General features: G+C 32.2%; 6 protein-coding genes across 8 annotated transcripts; all 6 read right to left on the bottom strand.

Moving 5' to 3' along the window:
* On the bottom strand, window positions 1-848 carry LOC117931012. The gene has a single exon (XM_034851852.1). It carries the CDS (start codon window positions 779-781, stop codon window positions 290-292), a length of 492 nt encoding a protein of 163 aa, XP_034707743.1. The 5' UTR covers window positions 782-848; the 3' UTR covers window positions 1-289.
* Window positions 849-3,464: 2,616 nt separating this feature from the next.
* On the bottom strand, window positions 3,465-4,305 carry LOC117930945. The gene has a single exon (XM_034851760.1). It carries the CDS (start codon window positions 4,250-4,252, stop codon window positions 3,743-3,745), a length of 510 nt encoding a protein of 169 aa, XP_034707651.1. The 5' UTR covers window positions 4,253-4,305; the 3' UTR covers window positions 3,465-3,742.
* A 1,739-nt stretch (window positions 4,306-6,044) lies between these two features.
* LOC117930628 lies at window positions 6,045-9,780 on the bottom strand. Its single transcript, XM_034851261.1, has 2 exons — window positions 9,337-9,780; window positions 6,045-6,212 (listed from the first exon to the last, which is right to left on the bottom strand). The coding sequence occupies exons 1-2, from the start codon at window positions 9,778-9,780 to the stop codon at window positions 6,045-6,047; spliced, it is 612 nt and encodes a 203-aa protein (XP_034707152.1).
* A 2,278-nt stretch (window positions 9,781-12,058) lies between these two features.
* Window positions 12,059-12,722, bottom strand: LOC117929819. The gene has a single exon (XM_034850241.1). It carries the CDS (start codon window positions 12,690-12,692, stop codon window positions 12,216-12,218), a length of 477 nt encoding a protein of 158 aa, XP_034706132.1. The 5' UTR covers window positions 12,693-12,722; the 3' UTR covers window positions 12,059-12,215.
* Window positions 12,723-14,392: 1,670 nt separating this feature from the next.
* On the bottom strand, window positions 14,393-16,715 carry LOC117929818 (bidirectional sugar transporter SWEET16-like). 2 transcript variants are annotated; one of them, XM_034850238.1, is made up of 6 exons: window positions 16,535-16,715; window positions 16,392-16,428; window positions 16,081-16,291; window positions 15,799-15,960; window positions 15,497-15,616; window positions 14,393-14,674 (listed from the first exon to the last, which is right to left on the bottom strand). In XM_034850238.1, exons 1-6 carry the CDS (start codon window positions 16,566-16,568, stop codon window positions 14,525-14,527), a joined length of 714 nt encoding a protein of 237 aa, XP_034706129.1. In that variant the 5' UTR covers window positions 16,569-16,715; the 3' UTR covers window positions 14,393-14,524. The 2 variants fall into 2 exon arrangements, with proteins under 2 accessions (XP_034706129.1, XP_034706131.1); XM_034850240.1 differs by lacking the exon at window positions 15,497-15,616.
* A 2,846-nt stretch (window positions 16,716-19,561) lies between these two features.
* LOC117931226 (bidirectional sugar transporter SWEET17-like) lies at window positions 19,562-21,520 on the bottom strand. Of its 2 annotated transcripts, none has more exons than XM_034852150.1 (6): window positions 21,406-21,520; window positions 21,258-21,294; window positions 20,969-21,173; window positions 20,712-20,873; window positions 20,460-20,579; window positions 19,562-20,012 (listed from the first exon to the last, which is right to left on the bottom strand). In XM_034852150.1, the coding sequence occupies exons 1-6, from the start codon at window positions 21,437-21,439 to the stop codon at window positions 19,860-19,862; spliced, it is 711 nt and encodes a 236-aa protein (XP_034708041.1). In that variant the 5' UTR covers window positions 21,440-21,520; the 3' UTR covers window positions 19,562-19,859. The 2 variants fall into 2 exon arrangements, with proteins under 2 accessions (XP_034708041.1, XP_034708040.1); XM_034852149.1 differs by having other exon boundaries at window positions 20,963-21,173; window positions 21,406-21,517.
* Between the last annotated feature and the right edge of the window lie 2,759 nt (window positions 21,521-24,279).

Raw genomic sequence — 24,279 nt, 5'->3', positions numbered from 1 at the left:
TGAATCGATGAAAAATGTATGTGATATATACATATATAATTACATAACTTACATTCTGTACCTTATATATATGAGGAATAAGGTAACATATAACTTTCCCCTTCTTTTCACATTTATCAAAAGGAATACTGCTTTATTTTGCCGGGCATCCCAAGATCAACTATAAACAACAATAATTCATCATAATAAGCACAACCCACATAAATTAATCCAGCAAAAATCTCAAAGAAATTCAGGTACGGCACTTGACTCAATTGAATTCCCCTAATAAGAGGATGAAACAAAAGGGTTAATTTGCTCTAAGCTTCCTTACTTGCCTAGGACTGCAATTTATGCCACACCCACATTGAGGAGGCTCCTCAAAGTAGTCAACAGGAAACCTGGTGGACAGAATCCACACATAGAAATCAAGACCATCTCCATTCCTGATGATCTCTGATATGTCTATCCACAAAAAGAACAACTTCACACTGACGCCTTCCAGGCTAGATAGCATGCCATTTGATAAGTAACCTTTGATGGTGGGCTCGTACTTCAATTGGTAGAAGCCTCCAGAGAAGCTGCAACTATGACTGAAATAGGCTGAAAATTGACCTGTTGTGTCGTTGAAATCATAGCCTCTGACCCCATAGGGAAGAAGGCCAATTGGGAAGTTGTAGGCCTCAAGAACGTCATATGCCGATGGGGTGTTATTGAAGGAGTTGGCTGGAGGTGTATGTATGAGGATTAGGCAGAAAGTTGCTGCTAGAGAAATCAATCTTTGGGTTGCAGCTGAATCCATCTCTGTGTTTCTTCTTCTCCTTTTTTGTTTGATCGAAGAGGTACCGCTGATTGAGAGGTAGTTCAAACCAGAAGCCTGGCTGGTTCTCTTATAGTTTCTTGATTTAGGCTGAAGCAGAAGCTGAAGCAAATAATTTCGAAGAGCGTTCTTCAGGTGATGGAAGCTTGTTATTGGATGTGAAGTAACTTTCGCATAAGTTAAAAAGAATGTGAAATAAAATAATAATAATAATAATAATAATAATAATAATATATCAAGATATCAAAATTTATGATAATAATAATAATTTAACATTATTGCATTGACAAAAAATAATTATTACATTTTTCTTATTTTATAAGATACTTGAAAACTAATAATTTGACAAAATCTAGATAAAGTTAAAGAAAATTGTAACAATCTATTACATTTTTTTTAAGATTAAAAAATGTCATAACCTTTCATCATAAGGGTAGAAAATGACAAAATTAATTAAATGCTTGAAAAAAGAATCTCAAAAAGTGACATTTTTAATTAAAAAAATGTGAGCAATTAAAAAACAAATACATTAAAAAAAGTCTGAAAATTTGAAAGAAAATTACCTTAAGACTTAAGTTAATAAAACAAACTTTTTTAGATAAACTATTTGTGTGCTTATATTGTATGGCTAGCATTCATTATGCAATTAAGTTGATAATTTTTTATTTTTTTTACATTAGATTATTCATAGAGACACGTAGGCATGGTCCTGCACTCCCACAATACTCTATGATGTCACTATTTGTTTAATTATGAAAGAATTGAAAACAAAAAGAATATTCTTAAATCTGTACTCATCTTCTACAACAATTTAATTTTATTGGCTTTTATAACACACATTCTATTCTACTTAAATGGGAACTATTAAGTTGTAAACTTTGATATGTTGACGACATGATAATTGTCTGGATTTGATTGTACAAAAAGAAGGAAGGGTGGGGGGAAGGGAATGAGTTACAGCCTTATAGGGACTCGAATTGAGCACCTTCTGCATACATGCATTTATTGACTATTGGGATTTGGGACTTGACAACTAGTAAGTTCCACATGAGAAACATGCTGAAATGAGAAAAAGAAATTAGCAAAGAGACCACAACTTATTGCCACCAGATTACAAATCTGTTGTACATTTGGACTCTCCAAATTTTCTGATTAAGCTGCAATTACAATGATCTCAATAAGGACAATCCGAAATATCACTAACAAATCTCTCATCTTTTGCCCAGAAACTGACAAAGAAACACCCCAAACCAAACAAATCAATATTAAAAAAAAATGCCTAAAACGATTCCTATGGAGAAAATAGTAATAGCGTAAATTGATGAGACTGCTAGTAGTTGTGAATATGAGATTAACAAGGATGAATCAAGAGGAGATGGAGGAAATGAAATTATTGAATGGATTTTCGGATGGATTATCTAATGGATTTCTATATTGAGTAGGAGGAACAACAACCCCGGTGATAGAGAGGAACGAGAACCCTAAAACGAGAGAGGAAGACCGGAAAGGATCAAAGGAAGCAAATATTTATAGGTGGGGGGTAAACTTGTAATTTCATATTCGGGTCGGGGTGAGGCATATTATTACTAAACTCGATCCTGCCCCGAACCTGATTCAGGTTTAAAAAAAAAAAACCGAACTCATCCCATCCCTGATTTCTATGCTCCCATACCCATTCTAATATGGGAGGGTGATTTGAAAAACCCGCAAAATTGTCATTCCTAGATAAGATGATCACAAAATTATTTAGAACAACAATCTCACTTTAGTTTAATTAAAGGAGGTCAAATGCTTACCCTTTGGATTTTGGTACTTCTCCAGAAGCCCTATCTCTCTCTTTATGGCTTTGGCAATGTGGATTTGGTAGGCTGTCCTACCATAAGGAGCACTATAAGTTTTTGTGTTTTTATTGAAGCCAATTGCATTTTATGGTATTCAAAGAAAGAACCAATAGTTGTTTGTTCTAATTCTAAAGACACTCTATAGCCTTCACTAGAGCTAGGATCACTAGACTAATGTTTCTATATATGTAGGGACATTGGGTTATCTCTTCTAAAACCACCATAATTATTTTGTGACAATATGAATAATTTACATATATCAATTCATCCAATGTTTCATGCTCACTTGAAACATATGGAGCTCAATTACCTCCTTTTTCATGAAAAAGTTGCTATGCCAATTAGCTAATATTTTTATAAACCTCTTGTTGAAAACTATTTTTATATTATTTCAAGACAAGTTGGACATTCATTTTCATTCCTACCCGAGCTTTAGGGTGAACCTGAAATTGATTGCAGGCTCTGGAGAATCTTGTGGGCTCTTTCTTGCAAGGCATCTCGAATGTGCGAGATAGATTAGCACTGATTTTATGTTTCTTGTGTACCTCCATGAGAATGGGCTTCATATGAATGAGATCATGCATGACAATCACTTAGTCATGTCCTTAATTAATCAGTAACATCAAAACATGTGAATATAGTACTGCTATATTAAACTTTTGTCATTACTTGAGCCGCACATGTATTAAGAATTAATACAGAAGCTACCATAACCACAAGAAGTGATGAAGCATGTTTGACTAAACTTAGGCCTGCACACACAAACCCTAGCTCATATATACGAAAATCTTCATGCATAATCAAACCAATAATGAGAAACACTGTTAATTGCTGGAAATCCCACATTATCATAAATGACAATGATAATGAATTGATGAAAAATATGTGATATATACACTGTTACATTCTGCACCCTTATTCTTGAAGGTGCATATATGAGGAATAAGGTAATGTATAACTTTGGCTTTCCTTTTTCATCACCAACGTAAATTATAAATAATAATCATCAAAATAACCACAACCCACATCGATCAATCCAGAAAACAACTCAAAGAAATTCAAGGACACCACTCATCTCAATTCAATTCCCGGCCCCTACTAATTAAGGAGAAACAGAAGGATTTGTAAGGAGCTTCCTTGCTTGCCTACGACCGCAGTTCATGCCACACCCACATTGAGGAGACTCCTCAAAGTACTCAATAGGGAACCAGGCTTTGCCAACCCCCACAGAGAAATCGATATCGTTGCCCCGCCGGAGGATCTCTACAATGTTCATCCACACATGGAAGAACTTCACACTGACACCTTCCAAGCTATCTAGCTTGCCGTTTGATATGTTACCTTTGATAGTGGACAGGTATTTCAATTGGTATGCGCCTTCAGAGAAGCTGCAGGTATCATTGAGATAGGCTACGAATTTTCCCGTGGTGGAGTTGAGTTCATAACCTAGGACCCCTTCTGGAAGTAGGCCTACTGGGAAGTTGTAGTCCTGAAGAACCTCGTATGCAGTAGGGTTTTCATTGGCGGAGGTGACTGGAGGTGAATGGATCAAGATTAGGCAGAGGGTTGCTGCTAGAGAAATCAATAATCTTTGGGTTGTGGCTGAATCCATTGATCTCTCTTTCTTTCTGTTTTTTCTTCTTTGTTTTATCCAACTGCTGCCAATGGAAATGAAGATGGTTCAAACCAGAAGCTTGGCTGGTCCTCTTATAGCTTTTCGATTAAGGCTGAAGTGGAAGCCGAAACAATAATTTCAAAGAGCAATCCTAGGTAATGAGAAATAAATTTTATAATAAATTAAAAAAAGGACTTAAATAAGAAGCGATATTATCCTATCTTCTATATACGTTAAATATTTTTCTTAAATTAGAAACTCTTCTACGGAAAGTACTCGAACACATCCAAAATGATTCATTAAACTTAAAATGATAACATTTTGGCTCAACCTTGCATAGACTAGTTCATCATTGAGGTGGTTGCCTAAGGCCCCTCTAAGTTCTTTGAGCTTGGATTAGTAAGGAATAGAGACAATATTACACTACAAAAAAAAAAAAAAAAAAAGGGCCAAAACAAGCCAAGAGTTGACATCCCACTGTTGTATGTATATGGTTAAAATTATGTGGGCTTTTGATTAATGTGACTATAATGAAGTTCTCGAAAATACATTTTTCCTAATGCGTATATGATCTTACAATAGTAGAGTGTGATTTTAATCAATTCATCGCTTGAAAGAGGTATACATGAAAGTATTTGTCTCATGAAGGAACCCTAGTGACTTGTTAATTAATTTTTTTTCATTATCATCATTACATTTTCTCAATTTTAAAGCTAGTTTTTCATTTAGAAATTAAGTTCTCATCTTAATCTATTACTTGACATGATAATTTATCCAATTGTAATTGGAATTATATGTAGGTATCATCCATCTTCAAGTAGACTCAATTATTAATAAACATTATTGGAATGAAGACCTCTGTTGATCTCTAAGTATGGTTTGATCATTTAGACATTATTTTCTCATGCAGGGTCTGTTATTGTATGTTTTTGATCAAATTTCAGACCTTTAATGAAGTTCTTATCTCAATAGCTTAGTTCTCTCTTACACACTATATATATTCAATGCATCAATGAGCGAGGTCTTCATCAACTCAAAGTCTTGTTTGTATTTCTTCAACTGGCCATTATGGAAAATGATTTTAATTCTGAAATTTTCTCTACTAAATTCAATGTAAGTACTCACCATTATCAATTCTATATTTTGTAATTCCTCCTTCACATGGCATGACGATGGATTACAAATATCAACAATCAAACAAAACCAAATGATCATAATATATGCTCAACACATTGTTTCAATCACAATTCACTTTGAGATCACTCTTGAGTGACCCATCTAGCTAGCACAAAGGCCTTTTAAAACTATATTGTTCTTTCTTTTGGATTACTCCACCTATATGATCACCATTGAAATAATTTTCATTAAAAAAACAACTTAGAAGAAAAGAAAGGACTCATATATGAAAATATTGTTAATTTATGTGATACTCAATTTTTAGTTTTATTTATTTGGGAGCGAAGCTGAGAGGGTTAGAATCACTTCCCGACATTTAGACGATTACAAAAATTAGGTGTTTAACAAAATTTCAAAAATCACTTTTAAAGTTTTAAAGAATCATTTAAGTGAATCTTGAACTAGTATTTGATAAATAAATGTTTGCTCTAAAAATCACCTAATTTTTATGGGGAGGGGTATATTGGGCTTTGCAGGGATGGATCTGCCTGAGGAGGTGTGAAGAAGTCTGGGATTTGTCTAGTTTCGGATGGGCTCATAATGGGCTTTGAGCAATAGTTTTGGGCTTGGAGTTGGTTGCCTGAGCCCATAAGTACTTATTTTGCATTCTTCTTCATTCAATGTTAAACCTAAATTCTTCACTGTTTTCATGGATCAGAAGCTTGTGCTGCCATTCATCTGCCAACTCATCTGAAAGATTTTGGGATGCCTTGGATTTCCAGTATATAGCATAGAGCACAATCTGAGCTATTCCAAGAATGAATCCAATCCCATTTGGTACCTATAATTTAGAACACCATGCCCAAAAAAATTGTTTCAATCATAACTATATTGTGTGCTTCATTAAAATTCTTTCTAGGAAGTGAAATCAAGACAAAAGGACAAGGAAGAGATGTTGATCCATCATCCTTTATGTATGTTTAACCTTATTAGCAAATTGAAGTACTTTCAATTAATAACTTTCAAAAAAATCTTAAACCTTGCTTGGAAATTGTTCTTAAAAACAATTTTTTATTTAAAAAGCAGAAAACGGTTTTCAAACTTACAAAACAAGTCTAATATTTTTTTTATAGAAACCAATTCTTTAAGAATTTGTTACGAAAATATGTTAATTTTAAAATAAATTTGAGATGTTTTTAGTTATTTTTTTGTAGCGTTTTAAGTAATAACTAAAAATCAATGTTTTTAATTAGAACCGGAAGGGTCATTGAACCGAAAAATTAAATTATCGGTATCGGTTCAAGGTTCATCGATCAGACAGATTATTAAACTGTAATTAAACTAATGATGTCATAAATATATAATTTATATATTATTAAAATTAAAAATAAAAATAATAAATTCTACTGATTGATAACTTCTTTTCTATTTGTTGAGCTTTTTCACAAATTTTTTTATCTGTAAAAGTCACCATATATCATAAAATTATTTGAAATCAAAATATTATTTTTAAACTAGAAAATCACTTTCAAATATGAAATTTAGATTAATTAAAATCAGAATTTTTATTTAAAATTAGAAATTTTAAAATTTATTTTTAAATTATAAACTTATTTTAAAATCATGAACTTACACAATGTTTTCATAAATTTATTTAAAATCACAATGTTTTCACTTTTCAAAAGTATGATTCATCAATTTAAATTAAAATCACAAATTTTAAAAATCAAAAAGTTAAAACAAATAGAAATGTAAAATAAATTATAATGGAAATAAAGTAGATAAATTACAAAGAAAATGGGAGGGGAGACTTACAGTTACAACCCGGAATTAGACTACTGATGGCATCCGCGATGTCCCCATCAGCCAGTGACGTCGATGCCGATGTGCTCTAGAGCTTGAAGGAGGCGCATTGGACTAGAGCACGAAAGGCGCTAGGCAGCTAGGGGAGGGCAATGGCGCATAAGGGTTGGAGTGGGAAGGGGGGAAGGAGATAAGGTAAAACGTCATTTCGATGCACGCAAAATGCATCAAAATGACTTTGTTTTGAATCTATTCGATTCATGAAGAACCATTTGATTTAGCCAATTCATCAATCCAATTGCCAGCTCCAGTGCTTCACGGTTGGCTCAAAGGGTGACCAGTTCAAAAGGTCAAATCGAATCGGAATGGTGATCAGCCAATAATCAAACCGATCAAAAACAGTTCAATCCGATATGGTTTTCAAAACACAACTAAAAATATGAAGAATGTTTTGGGAATTCTTAAATTATATATAAATATATAATAATTTCATAGAAAATGAATTGAGAAAAATATTTTCATATTGAAGTTTTCAAATAGAATTTTGCTCTTAAAATAAACAAAAATTATGTTTAAGAATTGTTCACAAATTTTTTTTTTTTCAAAATTGTTTTTAAAAACTTTCCTAAACGTGTCCATTTAATTACTCCTCAACCCTAGGCAGATAAAATTAATTAGGGTTTCGAGCAATAGATTAGCTAGTGGTACCATTTGTAGAACATGGAAGGGAAAAAGAAAAAAAGACCCTTAAAAATGTCATTTTCACAATATTAAATAATAGATTAGATAGTAGTACCATTGTAGCATATGGAAGGGTTAAATGCCAAAGACCCTTAAAACATGTCATTTTCACAACAACTTTACATGGGTTTTTTCTCTTTAGTGGACGAGGGTGAGAGCTTACTCCAACGAAGAAGTCTTTCACAAGAATAGCTCTCACTAAAGGAGTCTTTCACAAGGATGACATAAAAAGTCCAAATTGTTCCATTTAAGGGAAGGGAAAATAACATAAGCAAAGACATACTTTATGCTTTTTGTCATCACCACCTTCTTCTGAAAATTGACATTTTGATGTCATTTTTAAGTTTTAATATTAATATTAAATACATCTACTTTTCAATAAAAGAAAGAGAGAGCTCAACCTTAAAAATAAAAAATAAAACTTCTAGTTAACATTTTTGCAAAGGGTGAAGCATATATACATTAATATATTTAGGATTGCATTCAATCCCAAACACATGAATTTGAATTAGATTATATGATAAACTTGTTATTTTAATTTTAGTTAGTAGAGGTTTATCCCCTCAAACATCATGGCTATATTTGGTTCTCGAAAGATTTGAGGGAAAATACAGAGGAAAAATAATAGAACAGAAAAGTAGGAAGAAATAAAATATGAAATAAAATTAAAAAAAAAAAAGATTAAAGTCTATAAATTATTTTCATCTACTTAGTTAAACTCATTTATAATATTTTAACTAATTTTAATTATATTTTTCATAATGAAACCAAATATGAGAAAATCACTTTTTTATTATTTTTTTCTTTCATTAATATTTTCCAAGAATCAAACATAGTCTATTTATATTACCTTCCACTGCCTTAGACTACTAAAATACTTGCTGTTGAAGGTATATATAGTGAAACCAAACATGAAAAAGTCACTTTCTTTATTTATTATTTTTTTTTTCCTAGTATCTTTCAAGAACCAAACATAGCCTATTTGTATCACCTTCCATTGACTCTTTTTTTTTTTTTAGACTACTGAAATACTTGTTCTTGAATGTACATAGATGAGGAAGAAAGTAATGTAAAACATCGATTTAAAGCCCATTTGACAGTGAATTTTAGGAAACGCTTTTAACATTTTTAACACTTGAAAATTTTTATCATATAAGTATTAGAAAGATTCGAAACGTTTTTTAGAATCAATAGCAAAAGCACTCATCATCAATGGGAAAGATCAACTGTAAATTAAAAACAGTAATTCATTAAAATAAGCACCACCCACATAAATCAATCCAGAAAACGAGTCAGAAATTAAAGTACACAACTAAATTCAATAGTCTACTAGTTAAGGAGAAACAGAAGGATTTATCGTGTTCCTGTTTGCTTGCTTGCTCGCTTGCCTAGGAAGTAGGAAAGCAGTTCATGCCACACACACATTGAGGAGATTCCTCAAAGTCCTTAATATGGAACCTGTCTCTTGCCACCCCCGCAGAGAAATGAATATGATTGTCACGCCGGAGGATCTCAACAATTTTTCTCCACTTATGAAAGAACATCACACTAACACCTTCCAAGCTAGATATCTTGCCGTTTGATATGTAACCTTTGATAGTGGGCTCGTATTTCAAACGGTATCCTCCTTCATAGACGCTGCAGCTATCATTGAGATAGGCTGAGAATTCACCTGTTCTGTGGTTGAGCTTGTAGCCTGTCACCACCTCTTCTGGAAGAAGGCCAACTGGGAAGTTGTAGTCCTCAAGAACCTCGTATGCTGTTGGGATTTCAGTGAAAGAGTTGACTAGAGTCAAATGTATCAGGATTAGGGAGAGGGTTGCTGTTAGAGAAATCGATAATCTTTGGCTTGTGGCTGAATCCATCGATCTCCCTTTCGGTTTCTTCTTCTTCTTCTTCTTCTTCTTCTTCTTATTTGAAATTAACCAAGTTTGGGGGTTCTCTTATAGCTTTTCGATTAAGGCTGAAGTGGAAGCCGAAACAATAAATTCAAAGAGCAATCTACTGTCATCACCACCTTCTTCTGCAAATTGACATTTTGATGCCATATTTAAGCTTTGATATTAAATACATCTACTTTTCAATAAGAGAAAGATAGAGCTCAACCTTAAAAACTAAAATTAAAAATAAATATATAAATAAAAACTTCTAATTAACATTTTTGCAAAGGGTGAAGCATACATTAATATATTTAGGATTGCATAAGGGTTCAATGCCAAAGACCCTTAAAACATGTCATTTTCACAACAACTTTACATGGGTTTTTTTTCCTTTAATGGATGAGGGTGAGAGTTTACTCCAACGAAGAAGTCTTTCACAAGGATGGCATAAAAAGTCCAAATCGCTCCATTTAAGGGAAGGGAAAATAACATAAGCAAATGTATATACTTCATGCTTTTTGTCATCACCACCTTCTTATGCAAATTGACATTTTGATGCCATATTTAAGCTTTGATATTAAATACATCTACTTTTCAATAAGAGAAAGATAGAGCTCAACCTTAAAAAATAAAAATAAAAATAAATAAATAAATAAAAACTTCTAATTAACATTTTTGCAAAGGGTGAAGTATACATTAATATATTTAGGATTCCATACAATCCCTAACACATTAATTTGAATTAGATTATATGATAAACTTGTTATTTTAATTTTAGTTAGTAGGGGTTTATCTCCTCAAACATCATGGCTATATTTGGTTCCTGAAATATTTGAGGGAAAATGCCAATGTTTTAAAAACCGGATCGGTCATTGAACCAGAAAAGTTACCGATTCACGGTTTACTGGTCGGACCGCAGGTCAAACCGTTATCGAACCGGTGACGTCATAAATATATATTTTATTATTTTATATAATATAAAAAATTAATAAATTAATAAATTCTATGTAAATTTTGATAGCATCTACTTTGTTTATTGAGTAACTTGAGTTTTGTCACAAAAATTTTTACCTGTAGAAGTCATCAATTATCATATATGATATTTATAACACAATATAAAATGTTATACATTCATAATGTCAATAAACTCAATATTTATCAAATAATCAAACCATTACTATCCTATAATAACCAAATTATCAAAGAGTTGTTAACTTAACACATTGTCTATAACAAATAATACAAATGTCAACCATATGTCCACAACACTTAATATAATTACTCAAAATAAAAACATAACATGTCAATGTTTGAATATTCATGAAGATTTTTGCATACTAATAAATATAAAATTCATGTCTTCATTTATTTTGGAAATTGGAATATGGAGATTGAAAATGAGCATTTGGAAAACCAAAAAAAAAAATTAAAATAATTTGAACCGGTTTTTTCCTCAGAACCGGCCGGTTCGTCCGGTTCACCAGTTGGACCACCGGTTCAAGCGGTCCAATCCCGGTTCGGTCCTCATATGGTCTAATGACCAGATCGAACCGGAACGATGATCGGTCGGCGGTCCAACCGGTCGGACCGGCCGGTCCGGTCCGGTTTTTAAAACCATGGAAAATGCAAAGGAAAAAAGTGGAACAAAAAAGAATGAAGAAATAAAATATGAAATAAAAAAAATATAGATTAAAGTGTATAAATTATTTTTATCTGCTTATTTAAACTCATTATCATCTTCTAACTAATTCTAATTATATTTTTTTATAGTGAAACCAAACATAAGAAAATCATTTTTCTTATTATTATTATTATTTTTAATATTTCCAAGAATCAAACACAATCTATTTATATTACCTTTCACTGCCTTTTTTTTTTTAAACGAGACTACTGAAATACTTGTTGTTGAAGGTGTATATAGTGAAACCAAACATAAAAAAGTCACTTTCCTTATTTATTTTTTCTTTCTTTAGTATTTTTTCGAGAACCAAATATAGTCTATTTCTATCACTTTCCTTTGACTTTTTTTTTTTTAGACCACTGAAATACTTGTTCTTGAATGTACATATATGAGGAAGAAAGTAATGTAAAACATCAGTTTAAAGCCCGTTTGACAGTGATTTTTAGGAAACGTTTTTAACATTTTTAACACTTGAAAAATTTTATCATTCAAGTGTTAGAAAGATTTGAAACGGTTTTTTAGAATCAATAGCAAAAGCACTCTTAATTTCTTGTTTCATCATCAATGGGAAAGATCAAGTACTGTAAATTAAAAACAGTAATTCATTAAAATAAGCACAACCCACATAAATCAATCCAGAAAACGAGTCAGAAATTAAAGTACACAACTAAATTCAATAGTCTACTAGTTAAGGAGAAACAGAAGGATTTATCGTGATCCTGCTTGCTTGCTTGCTTGCCTAGGAAGTAGGAAAGCAGTTCATGGAACACACACATTGAGGAGATTCCTCAAAGTCCTTAATATGGAACCTGTCTCTTGCCACTCCCGCATAGAAATGAATATGATTGTCACGCCGGAGGATCTCAACAATTTTTCTCCACTTATGAAAGAACATCACACTAACACCTTCCAAGCTAGATATCTTGCCGTTTGATATGTAACCTTTGATAGTGGGCTCGTATTTCAAACGGTATCCTCCTTCATAGACGCTGCAACTATCATTGAGATAGGCTGAGAATTCACCTGTTCTGTGGTTGAGCTTGTAGCCCGTCACCACCTCTTCTGGAAGAAGGCCAACTGGGAAGTTGTAGTCCTCAAGAACCTCGTATGCTGTTGGGATTTCAGTGAAAGAGTTGACTAGAGTCAAATGTATCAGGATTAGGGAGAGGGTTGCTGCTAGAGAAATCGATAATCTTTGGCTTGTGGCTGAATCCATCGATCTCCCTTTCAGTTTCTTCTTCTTCTTCTTCTTCTTTGAAATTAACCAAGTTTGGGGGGTTCTCTTATAGCTTTTCGATTAAAGCTGAAGTGGAAGCCGAAACAATAAATTCAAAGAGCAATCTACTGTCTAATTGAATGTGAAATAATTTTATAATAAGTTTAAAAAAGGGGTTTAAGTAAGAAACAATATTCTCCTATCCTCTATCTTAAATTTTTAAGTCAACAATAATTTCAAAGAGCAAATCTTTGGGTAACCACAATTTAATTGAATGTAAAATAACTTTTATAATAAACTGAAAAATGGGGATTAAGTAAGAAGCAATATTGTCCTATCTTCTATGTTTAATTTTTAAGCGGAAACAATGATTTCAAAAAAAAAAAAAATCTTTAGGTCATGACATTTTAATTGAATGTGAAATAACTTTTATAATAAGCTAAAAAAAAAAAAAAGCTTAAGTAAGAAGCAATATTATCATATCTTCTCTGTTAAAATTTTTTTTAATTGAAAGAATAATTTCAAAGAGAAATGGTTAGGAAATGATAGTTTAATTGAATGTAAAAAAAAAAAAGGAGGGCGGGGGTGGTTTAAGTAAGAAGCAATATTGCCCTATCTTCTATATTAAATTTTTAAGCTGAAACAATAATTTCATAGAGTAATTTAATGACAATTTAGTTGAAAATGAAATAACTTTTATAATAAGTTAAAAAAAAGGTACAAGGACTTAGGTGAGAAGCAATATTGTCCTATATATCTTCTATGTTAAATTTTGAAATTGAAACAATAATTTCAAATAGCAATCTTCAAATAATGAAAGTTTAATTGAAAATGAAATAACTTTTATAATAAGTTAAAAAAAAAGTACAAGGACTTGTGTGAGAAGCAATATTGTACTATATATCTTCTATGTTAAATTTTGAAATCAAAACAATAATTTCAAATAGCAATCTTCAAGTAATGAAAGTTTAATTGAATATAAAATAACTTTTATAATAAGTTAAAAAAACAAGGGTACGGAGATTTATATGAGAAGCAATATTGTCCTATCTTTTATGTTAAATTTTTAATCCCAAACAATAATTTTAAAGCACAGTCTTCGGGTAATGACGATTTAATTGAATTTGAAATAACTTTTATAATAAGATTAAAATAAAAATAATAATAAGACTAATAATGTAAGAAGCAATATTATTCTATCTACTATGTTAAATTTTTTTCTTAAATTAAAAACTCTTCTTAAAAGAAAAAAAATACTCGAATGCATCCAAAATGATTTATTAATTTGGCCTATTATGGGGGTATCTCGACCTAGGACTAAATGGGAAGAGGTTGAGTGGGCTAGGGTTTGTCTAGTTTGGGACCTTAGGTTGGCCTCATAGTATGCTCTGAATGATGGTTTTGGCTCAACCTTTCACAGACTAGTTCATCATTAAGGTTGTTGCCTAAGGCCCCCTCTAAAAAAATGCCTTTGTATAGCTCTTGGGCTTGGATTATTAAGGAATAGAGACAATATTACAAATAAAAACCAAGAGTTGGCATATCCCATTGTTGTATGTATATGGTTCAAGCTCTTGGGCACATTGGGCTTGGCATGCAGGGTTTGTCTAGTTTCGGATATGCTCATATTGGGCTTTGAGTAATGGATTTGGGCTTGGAGTTGGTTGTCTGGGCCCACAAGTACTTATTTTGCATTTTAATTTTATAAATAAATTAATTACTTGGATAGGCCAAAGCACTTATAAATAAATCACAAAAATTATAAATAAGTTACACGTATGAATTGAAAAAAAAAAATCACTTTGGATTCATCTTCATTCAATGTTGAGCCTCTACTCTTCACTGTTTTCATGGATCAGAAGCTTGTGCTGCCATTCATCGTCCAAGACGTCTGAAAGATTTTGAGATGTCTTAGATTTCCAATACATGGCATAGAGCACAATCTGAGCGGCTCCAAGAATGAATCCAATCCCATTTGGTACCTGTAATTTAGTGTTAACACCATGCCCAAAAAATTGTTTCAATCATAAGATATGTAGTGTGCATCATTAAAATTCTTTCTAGGAGAAGAAATGAAGACAAAAGGACAAGGAAGAGATGTTGACCCATGTTGAACCTTATTAATGAATTGAAGTACTTCCAATGAATAAAACCTCTAAGAAAAATCTTAGAACTTGTTTGAAAATTATTCTCGAAAATAATTTTTTGTATAAATTTCTTATAGAAAAAAAAAAGTTCTTAGAGAATTGTTGATAAAAATATTATATTTAAAAACAAATTTGAGATGTTTTCCGTTGTTTTTTTATAGTATATTCAACAACAACTAAAAATTTGGTGGATATTTTGGAAACTTTTACAACTTACATAAATATATGGTATCTTTATAGAAAATAAATTGAGAAAATTGTTTTTCATATTTAAAATTTCAAATAAAATTTTGTTATTGAAAATAAATGAGAATTATTTTTAAGAATTGTTCTCAAAATTTCTATTTTTTAATAATTATTCTATAAAGCGTTCTAAAACAGATCCTCAATTCTCAACCCTTAAAAATTAATTAGAGTTTTCGAGCAATAGGTTAGCTAGGAGTATCATTCCAAGGACATGGAGGGTTGAATTCAAAAGAAAACCCTTAAAAATGTCATTTTCATGGCTTTCGAGCAATAGATTAGCCAATAGCACTATTTGTAGCATATAGAAAGGTTGAATTCAAAATAAAATATGTCATTTTTATAACAATTGTAGTTTTTTTTTTTTCCATTTTTTCTTTCTTTCTACTTTAATGGACGATGATAAGTGCTTACTCCAACGAAAAAGTCTTTCACAAGGATGGCATAGAAAGTCCAAATCGCTCCATTCAAGAGAAGGAAAAAAGACAGAAGGAAAGGCATATATTCCACACTCTTTGTCATCACCACCTTTTTCTGCAAATTGACATTTTAATACAATATTTATGCCTTGATATTAAATACATCTCCTAGTCAATATGAGGAAGATAGAGCTCAAACCCAAATAAAAAGCCACTAATTTTAATCAACATTTTTGCATCAAAAATTAATCAACTTTCATGTAGATCAATCAAATATATATACTTCTAGATTCTTACCATGGCTGCAAAGGGTGAACCATACATTAATATATTTAGGACTGCACAAACAATCCCTAATACATCGAGCCGTAAATCTCCATCCATGGCGAAAAGAGTAATCAGAACCACACCTGCTGGAAATCCCACATTCAAAGTCACAACTAGTATGGCAGTCTTGGCCTGAAACAGATACAATATTTGACAAAGATCATGAATGGATGAAAAATATGCATATATGCGCATATGATCATAGTCATATATGGGGATCTATAGTTGTAATATGACTGTATACAACTTTACCCTCACTCTTGTAGGTGCAAATATGAGGAATAAGATTACATAAACGAGCTCGATGATTATGCCAAAACCATTGACAGTGGCTATCAGGAGGCCTCCAGACTTCATGAGTCCATAGAAAACCCACAAGGATGAAGTTGCTAATGAGCTAACATAAGGGAGGCTCTCAAACTCCTCGGTCGATCGATGTTTTACTATTCGCGAGAACGTCGGCCTGCAAATTGCATTTCAAGTTTTTTTGCCAGTTGTAAGCAATATTAGAAACTAACTACTTCAGGACTCTTGAAGATACATACACTAATATCACTACTCACACAGGAGAAAGCATGTACAGTACAGAAATGATGTTCCCTGAAAAGCAAATTGAGCCAAAAGATCAACCATGATTCTCCCTTTGGATATGGCCTAAAACCCTAAACATATATGTCCCAAAAAGAGAATTGAATTGGGGTCTTACCTATTACTCCAGAAATGAAGCTTAGGGTTGCCATGTTGATCAGGAAAACCTTGGATTGGGAAAAGAGAAGAGATTGAAGAGAAAGGGCTGCAGCTTCCTATATAGCTCTTTTGTGCTTGGTTTGAAGGGAGTATCCTTGAATCAGCTATCTAGGAACCAAGGTTCACCTAATGTCAACATTAAAATTTTCATTTGAGAAAGAAAATGAAAGAAAATTAGCAGCCATGCTTGAAATCTTTAATTCATTTAGGCCTGTGAGACTTCACCTAATCTTTATTTTTAATATTATTAATTCAAACCAAAATTAACCATGCAAGTGTATGTATTTTTTATGGATGATGATAACAAAGTCCATGGAAATGCTCTATTGAACTTATTCTTCATGTCATTTTCCCCGTTTTTGTTCTCACAAATATAATTTATTTATTTTTGGCTAAACCATACATTAATTAGTTAATTTTAGAGAAGAATTCTTAAAAAATATTCCACTATTACTCTATATATTAATCAAGAATTTTAAAAATAATCTTGGATATTAAGTTAAACAACTTGCAAGTCAAGTGGATTGCACCAAAGATTATGATTTTGATGTTAAATTTATTTTTATGTGTATTATAACAATAAAGATAGTATGTACGTTTCATCTTCGTATATTAAATCCTTCTTGTAAAGAAAGGTGATCAAATCCTTAATCCAATGGGTTTAATTTAAAAACTTACACGTCCAAGTCGAATTTTTTTATTGAATTCTAATTCGTAGACGCCAACTCGTATGCCTTTTTTATCAAATCCTACTTTGAAGATTCAAACCCTATGCCTATAAATTATGTTATGGACTCCAATCACCACAAGATTCCTTAGTAATTTTTAAATGAAAATAAGAGAGAGGCAAGTTAAGGGTCAGTTAGATAAATTTCTTGTTTTTTATTTTTTAAAATAGAAAATTATAGTAGTTCATATAAAAAATACAAAAATTCTTTAAGACTCATCTTGTGGGAGTTCATTAGTCTGGGGACCCTAGAACTATGGTTATATATAGCTCTTTTGGAAGTGAATGAGTGGGAAGAATCGATCAATGGTTGTAATTACTAACACCAAAATATTTACTATGTAAAAGGCCACTCGATTAGCCAGGTAAAAGTCCTTTGCAAAGCATAAAAATGAAATATTATGTAAGGAGATTACTTGCTAAAAGACTATACAAGTCGTGGCTAAAGTTGCAAAAATAAGGGCTTGAATACCACTTGTAAATTTTATGAATCTAACTCTAAAAAAATTGTTTAAAATTTTAAAATATTTAAAAAAATTCTTTAAAAATGTATTAAAAAAAATTACTATCTCAAATCTCAAAAATTTTATAAACAATTTTTACAAACATAAGATGAGTTTATATTTTTGTAAAACAATTATTATATTTTATGGTGGATTGTGAAACCTAAATCAGTTTTGTTACATTTCACTTGAGATGTCGAGGATCAAGCTGTTCGATTAGCTTGCGAGGGGCAAGCTCCCTGTTGATCTCTCGAGGATCGAGTCGCCCAATTAGCTTGCAGGGATTGAAAGGGGTAGCACCCCTTGGAGAAATTTTTTGATGAGATGAATGACGAGTTTGCCCTTGTTATATATTTAACTCTTTTATATTTTGGGGTTTTGTTTTTGAGAGAGTGCGGCCATAATTGAGAGGTGTTTTCGATAGCTTCACTGTTGTAACTCTACTTGTTCTTTTATATTTATAGATTGTTGAATATTGATGCACCTTGTGGACATAGGGATCACATTGATCATCAAACAACATTAAAAATCTCGAGTTCTTTTTATTTTCTATTTATGTGTATGCGTGATTTGGTTAACATTTTACTATAAGGTACATTATTTTCTATTTTTAAAAATGGAAAATAGAGTTTATCTAATAGAGCATATAATACTTTATCTTGCTTCTTCTTGTAAGTTAGATTTAATATGACATCGTTTTCTCCTTACTTTGAAGTATTTTTCACAGAATATGGATGTCCCTGTATTTGGTTGTTTTTCACAATCTTTCGTATATTACCTTTCACTCTTTTTATAGACATTTGGGTGTATATATGATATTTGAAGTGTATTTGCATGCACTTTGGATATATGATATTTTCTTTAATCCATAAGTAGATTTTGTTTAGGTTATAGATTGTCTTGTGTAAATTCAAATGGAAGGTAAAATTGTTGTGGATAAATTTATCTAGCCCATGAAAAGTTTCCTAAATTCATGTATTGAGCTATCTTTATTTAGGTATTCTCTTATTTCAAATGTAAATAACATTAGGGCCTTGGGATGTTGGTGAAAAATGGTTGAGAAAAAAGGAAAGAAAATTAGGTTGTTTTCTAGGTACTATTCTACGGCTCAAGGGTGAAGATACAAGTTTTTTTATCAACTTTTTGGGGAAGCTTCTATGCTATGATTTCTCTTTCTATTCATTGTTTTTTGGGTGATGGATTCCACATCCAGCATTGATATATGTTTCCATTGGTTTTTAAAGTGAAAAAACTAATGAGGATTTATTTGTATCAATAATTTTATTGAAATTGAAGAAATTCTCTCTGTAGTTTTTTTATCGGTTATTCATATTATTTTTTGTGTCATTTTGGTTGGACGTTCTTATATTATTATTGTTGTTATGTTATTATTACAAGAGATTATTATCATTGTGGAGGAATCTTTTAACTTGTAAAGGTGAATACTCTATAATTACATTTAACTTCCCAACATAAGCGAGTAGGATGATTAAGGTTATATTTGGTTCTTGCAGAACAGGAAAGGAAAAAAATGTAAAGAAAATGGTTTTCTCATATTTGAATGTCTTATAAAAAATATTTAAAAAAAATTAAATAAAATTAAAATTAGTTATAAACTTATACATTTTAAATTATTTAATATTTATACCAAAGATTTAAAATAAGTTAAATGAATTTGAAATAAGATATAAAAATACATTATCGACTTTAAATTAATCTATTTTTTATTTTTTTTTCACTTTTTCTTTCTCTTGTATTTTCTCTTATATTTTCCCGTAACCAAACATAACTTGAGGATTTGGTTCGTGACCTAATGGAGAGCAACATACATTTCAGACCTGCACTACTCTTAACTCCAACAGACTTCAGTGGATGTAAGCATCGATTTTCAAATGTGAATGAAGTAGCCTTTGTGACAAATAAGAGATCGATCCCGGATCTTGGAGCCCTTACAATTGAAAGACCTTCAATTCTTTATGACATTCTTTCAATATTCTTGAGCCTCCATGTTTGCACAGTTCTTTTCTTTTCTTTCTTCCATGAATGTTAAACATCTAGTCTTCGGAACTGTTTTCGGGTATGAGATGCTTGTGTTGCCATCCATCCTCCAACTCCTCTGAAATATTTTGGGATGGCTTAGATTTCCAGTACATGGCATAGAGCACCATCTGAGCTGTTCCAAGAAGAAATCCAATCCCATTTGGTACCTATGATTTAGAGTTAAACCATTAATATTATATGCCTAATACCTTGTTTAAATCACAACATACATGCAATCTCAGCCTACACACATTTCATTATATTAAGAGAAATAATACTTAGGAGAGGAGCCAAAGGCCCAATGCATCTTTAATTAAGCACTAAGCACCGCATTAATCGAACAAGTACTTTTGAAGAATCCGAAAAATGGAAATCGGAGACTGCAGGATAAGGAAGATGCTAGCACATCATTTTTCTTCCCTAGCCTTCACCTAAAATTGAGGATAAATCAAAATTAACCTTTGTACTCCTAAACGCTAGGCTGATAAATTTAATTTGGGACCCAAGCAAGAGCTTAGTTAGTTTAGTTCTAGCACATGGAATAGTTGAATCCTAAGACAATCCCAAAAATATGTCATTTTCATGACAATCAATATATGTAGATGAGAGCTTACACCAAGGAAGAAGTCTTTCACAAGGATGGCGTAGACAGTCCAAATCCCTCCATTTAAGAAAAAGAAAAATGATAGAAGGAAAGGCATATACTCCACACTCTTTGTAGTCAACACCCTTTTCTGCACATTAACATGTTGATACAATAAAACTTTGGTACATATATAAATCTACTAGTCAATAATAATTTTGCATCAAAATTAATCAACCTTGATGTAGACATTGTAGCATTTTGAAGTAATAAAGGTTCTTACCACAACAACAAGAGGCGAACCGTACATGACTATACTAAGGCCTGCACACACAAACCCTAGCACATCGATGCGCAAGTCTCCATGCATTGTGAAAAGAGTAATGAGAATTACTATTGCTGGAACTGCTACATTCAAAATCCCAAGATATATGGCAGTCTTGGCCTGAATAAATATCAAGATAAAAGACAATGATCATGCATTAATGAAAAATATATATATGATCATGATGTTACAACTAGTCTGCAACTTACCCTTACTCTTAGAGGTGCATAAATGATGAATAATGTAACATAAACAAGCTCGATGATGATACCGAGACCATTAGTAGTCGCTAGGATGAAGCCCCCTGGCTTTATGACTCCATAGTAACACCACAAGGATGTGCCCAATAATGCAATTACATATGGAAAGCTCTCAAAATCCTCGGTTGATCTATGCTTTACTATTCGCAAGAACGTTTTTCTGCAAATCACATTTCAAATTTATAGTAAGTTGTATTGATCATAAATTAAGATTATAGGTTCTTGAAAGATATATGCTACTTACATGGGAGAGAGAACCACAGTCACCGAAATGATGTTCCCTGAAGAACAAAGTGAAAAACATTATATATGGCTCTCTTAAGCATGGTCCAAAACCCTAAAAAAGAAACAAGAATAAAGCATTGTATAGAGAGAATCCAACTGGGTTTTACCTATCACTCCAACAAAGAAGCTCAGGCCCTCCATGTTGAGGAAGAAAAAGGGCTGCAGCTAGTTAGTCCTTCTGTTGTTTTGGAAGTATAGCTTTATGGACTTTAGGGCTTTACATTGAAGTGCTTTCCCATGTCTGCACTAAAAGCGCTCACATTTTAACAGGGTCAATTTCACGGGACTCCATGCACCTAATCCTTGGTGTTATCTTACTGAGATCAACTCTATTGTCCTAACCCTAAGACCAGCATCCATGAAATTGTAGTCATCCTATGTGCTGAATTTATTAATGGTTCATAGAAAATGGTAAATAAATTGCTTGAAATGCGTGCTTTATATATTAAGTGCTCAGATCATACAATAACATATCATATAAGCTCTTATGGAAGCACGTTGGTGTATTGTTTTTATCTGCAGAAGTAGGTTAGCCATATTTTATCTCATTAATATATACCAATTTTTATCTCACGAGAATTATTTTTAGTAACAAAAGAATGAATTAAGACATTATTTAATCCCATGATTTAATTTTCTTTGCAAATTATTTTTAGTGCATAATCCTTAAGAAGAGTTGGGACAACTCAAATCACCAGGATCTTTGATGGAAAATCTAGCTGCCAAATTGTTCAAGAAGAGTTGGATTACCTTCAATTCCTATAATGTCATTGACATATGCAACCACATACAAAATAATTTGAAGAGAAAATAATTTTGTCTGAACTGAAGGAGAAAGTGCCTTAATTAGCTCTTGGTACCATGCTCATGGTGCTTGTCTTAGGCCGGAGATGGCTTTTTTTAATTTGTACACATCAAAAGTTGGGTCATGTATACATCATCGGACAAAGTAATGTGTAAGAAAGTATTATTTAATTTTACTATTGTTTAAGAAAGCATTATTTACTTTTAGTTGACCTAAACACCTTTTATATTTTCTTTTGGTTGCCTTAAACACTTGTGAGAGGGGGATTTGAAATCCCACTCAAATGGACCTAGCTAAACCCGAAATCCTAAGCAAATGAGCTTAGCCCCCTATGCGTGCAAATCTCTCACTTTGTTGATCATAAGCCCATGAGACTAAGGAAGTAGGAGACAATGTAAAGCCCAAAAAAGGTTCCAACCCCTTAGCTTTTTCACTCAAAAACACATACACACTATTCTAAATTTCTAACATATATGATATTGGTAGATGGGCCAAGGCACAAGTATGGACTTTCCTTTTGTGAATAGCTTTAGAAAGGCACAAGGTTTGGATTAATTTGGACCAAGCTTGTGGTGGAATAATTTTACTCGTAGTTGGGAAGAATGGAGAATCACTTCTTAGAGAGAAATTGAAGATTCTTCATAGGTATAGGCAAATGGTTTATAAGGTAGATAGATTGTAATGTGAGGAAGACGTAGGACCAATAGCAAGAAGAAGTGGAGGCATCTTGATGTAACAATGCGAGACCGGTTTCTACCATGTGAGAGTGACAACGCTCAACAATAGCATTATGTTGATAAGTATCGGGCGAGGACTTTCGGTGTTGGATGTGAAGGGATGAAAGAAATTATTGAAGGGGGTTGTACTCATTAAAGCACCATCAAAGTAGACACCATCAATAATTCGAGTGTTACAGAATTAATTTTCAACAAAATTAACTTTAGATTTGACAAATGCGATAGATATATCATATTTATGACAAATTAGATATAGGAATTTACTTCATGAAGTGGTCCACAAAGAACGCATGTATGATATCAAAATCCAACCATTGCAGTAATTGGAACAGGACCCTAATATCGGCTTGTATTAATTCCAAAGAGGAGAAAAAGATGATGGTATAATTAAGGAGATTGTAGGAGAAAATTAGACGATGTAAAATCTTGCAAAGAAGGATGGTCTAGTTGTCAATGCCAGTTTCCAAAATGGGATTTGACACCAACCCGTGCTTGAGTTGATTGAGAGGACCACCCTACTCCGCCCCTTGATTAGAGATATATGCTACTTGATATATGATGTTACCTGAAATGATGTTCCCTGAAAAGCAAAGTGAAAAACATGATATATGGCTCTCTTAAGAATGCTCCAAAACCCTAAAAAAGAATTAAGGCATGGTATAGAGAGAATCCAATTGGCTTTTTACCCATCACTACAACAAGCCTACCATGTTGAGGTAGAAAAAGGGCTGCAGCTAGCTAGCCCTTTTGTTGGTTTGAAAGTATAGCCTTATGGAATTCAGCTTTGAAACCATGCACTTGATTAGCAGCGTGATTTAGGGCTTTATAGTAAAGTGGCTTTATATTAAAGTTCTTTCTTTTGGCTTGTTCCACCTTGTCTGTACTAAGAGCACTCACATGGTCAATTTGTGGGGCTCCACCTAATCCTTGGTGTTATCTTATTGTGATCAGCTTTCTTGTCCCCAACCCTAGATCCGATTACAACTTGAAATATGGAATTTGAAGACAAAAACCATGACTCTAATAGTCTAATTCAATCATTTTCTCAAGTTATTTGAGTAAATATAATTGTGAGTCACTCTTATCAATCATAATTCCATACAATAAATCTAGTCACATTCCTTAATTTCGAAGCAACATCGATCTTGTTTGGTATTAGAGTGATCAGGATAATTATGACATATATCTTTAGAAATTCTAAATAAATAAAAATTTGTCTTTTTAAGGAAAAATATGGATCTAAGATCTATCAGATTAGAAAGTATGAAGGTCATGGTTGAAAATTATGTCAAAATATTCTTTAAGAAAATATTGTATTTTTGACCTTTTAACACCATTTTTAGAATTTGTGGGCTACTATTAAATTGTGGATTCCAAATATTAATTAATAATTCAGCCATACTTACAGACAAAAATTAAACAAACTAATGAAGATAGAA

This window comes from Vitis riparia, chromosome 14, assembly GCF_004353265.1.
Source record: "Vitis riparia cultivar Riparia Gloire de Montpellier isolate 1030 chromosome 14, EGFV_Vit.rip_1.0, whole genome shotgun sequence".
Taxonomy (NCBI): Eukaryota; Viridiplantae; Streptophyta; class Magnoliopsida; order Vitales; family Vitaceae; genus Vitis; species Vitis riparia.
The sequence above is the reverse complement of the archived record's forward strand: the minus strand, read 5'-3'. Positions and strand labels throughout refer to the sequence as shown.

Coding starts and splice junctions, on each gene's coding strand:
- LOC117931012 (XM_034851852.1), bottom strand. CDS start 781: ATGGATTCAGCTGCAACCCAAAGATTGATTTCTCTAGCAGCAACTTTC.
- LOC117930945 (XM_034851760.1), bottom strand. CDS start 4,252: ATGGATTCAGCCACAACCCAAAGATTATTGATTTCTCTAGCAGCAACC.
- LOC117930628 (XM_034851261.1), bottom strand. CDS start 9,780: ATGGATTCAGCCACAAGCCAAAGATTATCGATTTCTCTAACAGCAACC. Junction 6,213..9,336: donor TTGAGGAATCTCCTCAATGT/GTGTGTGGCATG, acceptor TCTAAATTATAG/GTACCAAATGGGATTGGATT.
- LOC117929819 (XM_034850241.1), bottom strand. CDS start 12,692: ATGGATTCAGCCACAAGCCAAAGATTATCGATTTCTCTAGCAGCAACC.
- LOC117929818 (XM_034850238.1), bottom strand. CDS start 16,568: ATGGCAACCCTAAGCTTCATTTCTGGAGTAATAG. Junction 15,617..15,798: donor GTTCACCCTTTGCAGCCATG/GTAAGAATCTAG, acceptor GTCAATTTGCAG/AAAAAGGTGGTGATGACAAA. Junction 14,675..15,496: donor TGAAAGACTTTTTCGTTGGA/GTAAGCACTTAT, acceptor ACTAAATTACAG/GTACCAAATGGGATTGGATT.
- LOC117931226 (XM_034852149.1), bottom strand. CDS start 21,439: ATGGAGGGCCTGAGCTTCTTTGTTGGAGTGATAG. Junction 21,295..21,405: donor CTTCTTTGTTGGAGTGATAG/GTAAAACCCAGT, acceptor TTTGTTCTTCAG/GGAACATCATTTCGGTGACT. Junction 20,874..20,962: donor ATGCACCTCTAAGAGTAAGG/GTAAGTTGCAGA, acceptor ATATTTATTCAG/GCCAAGACTGCCATATATCT.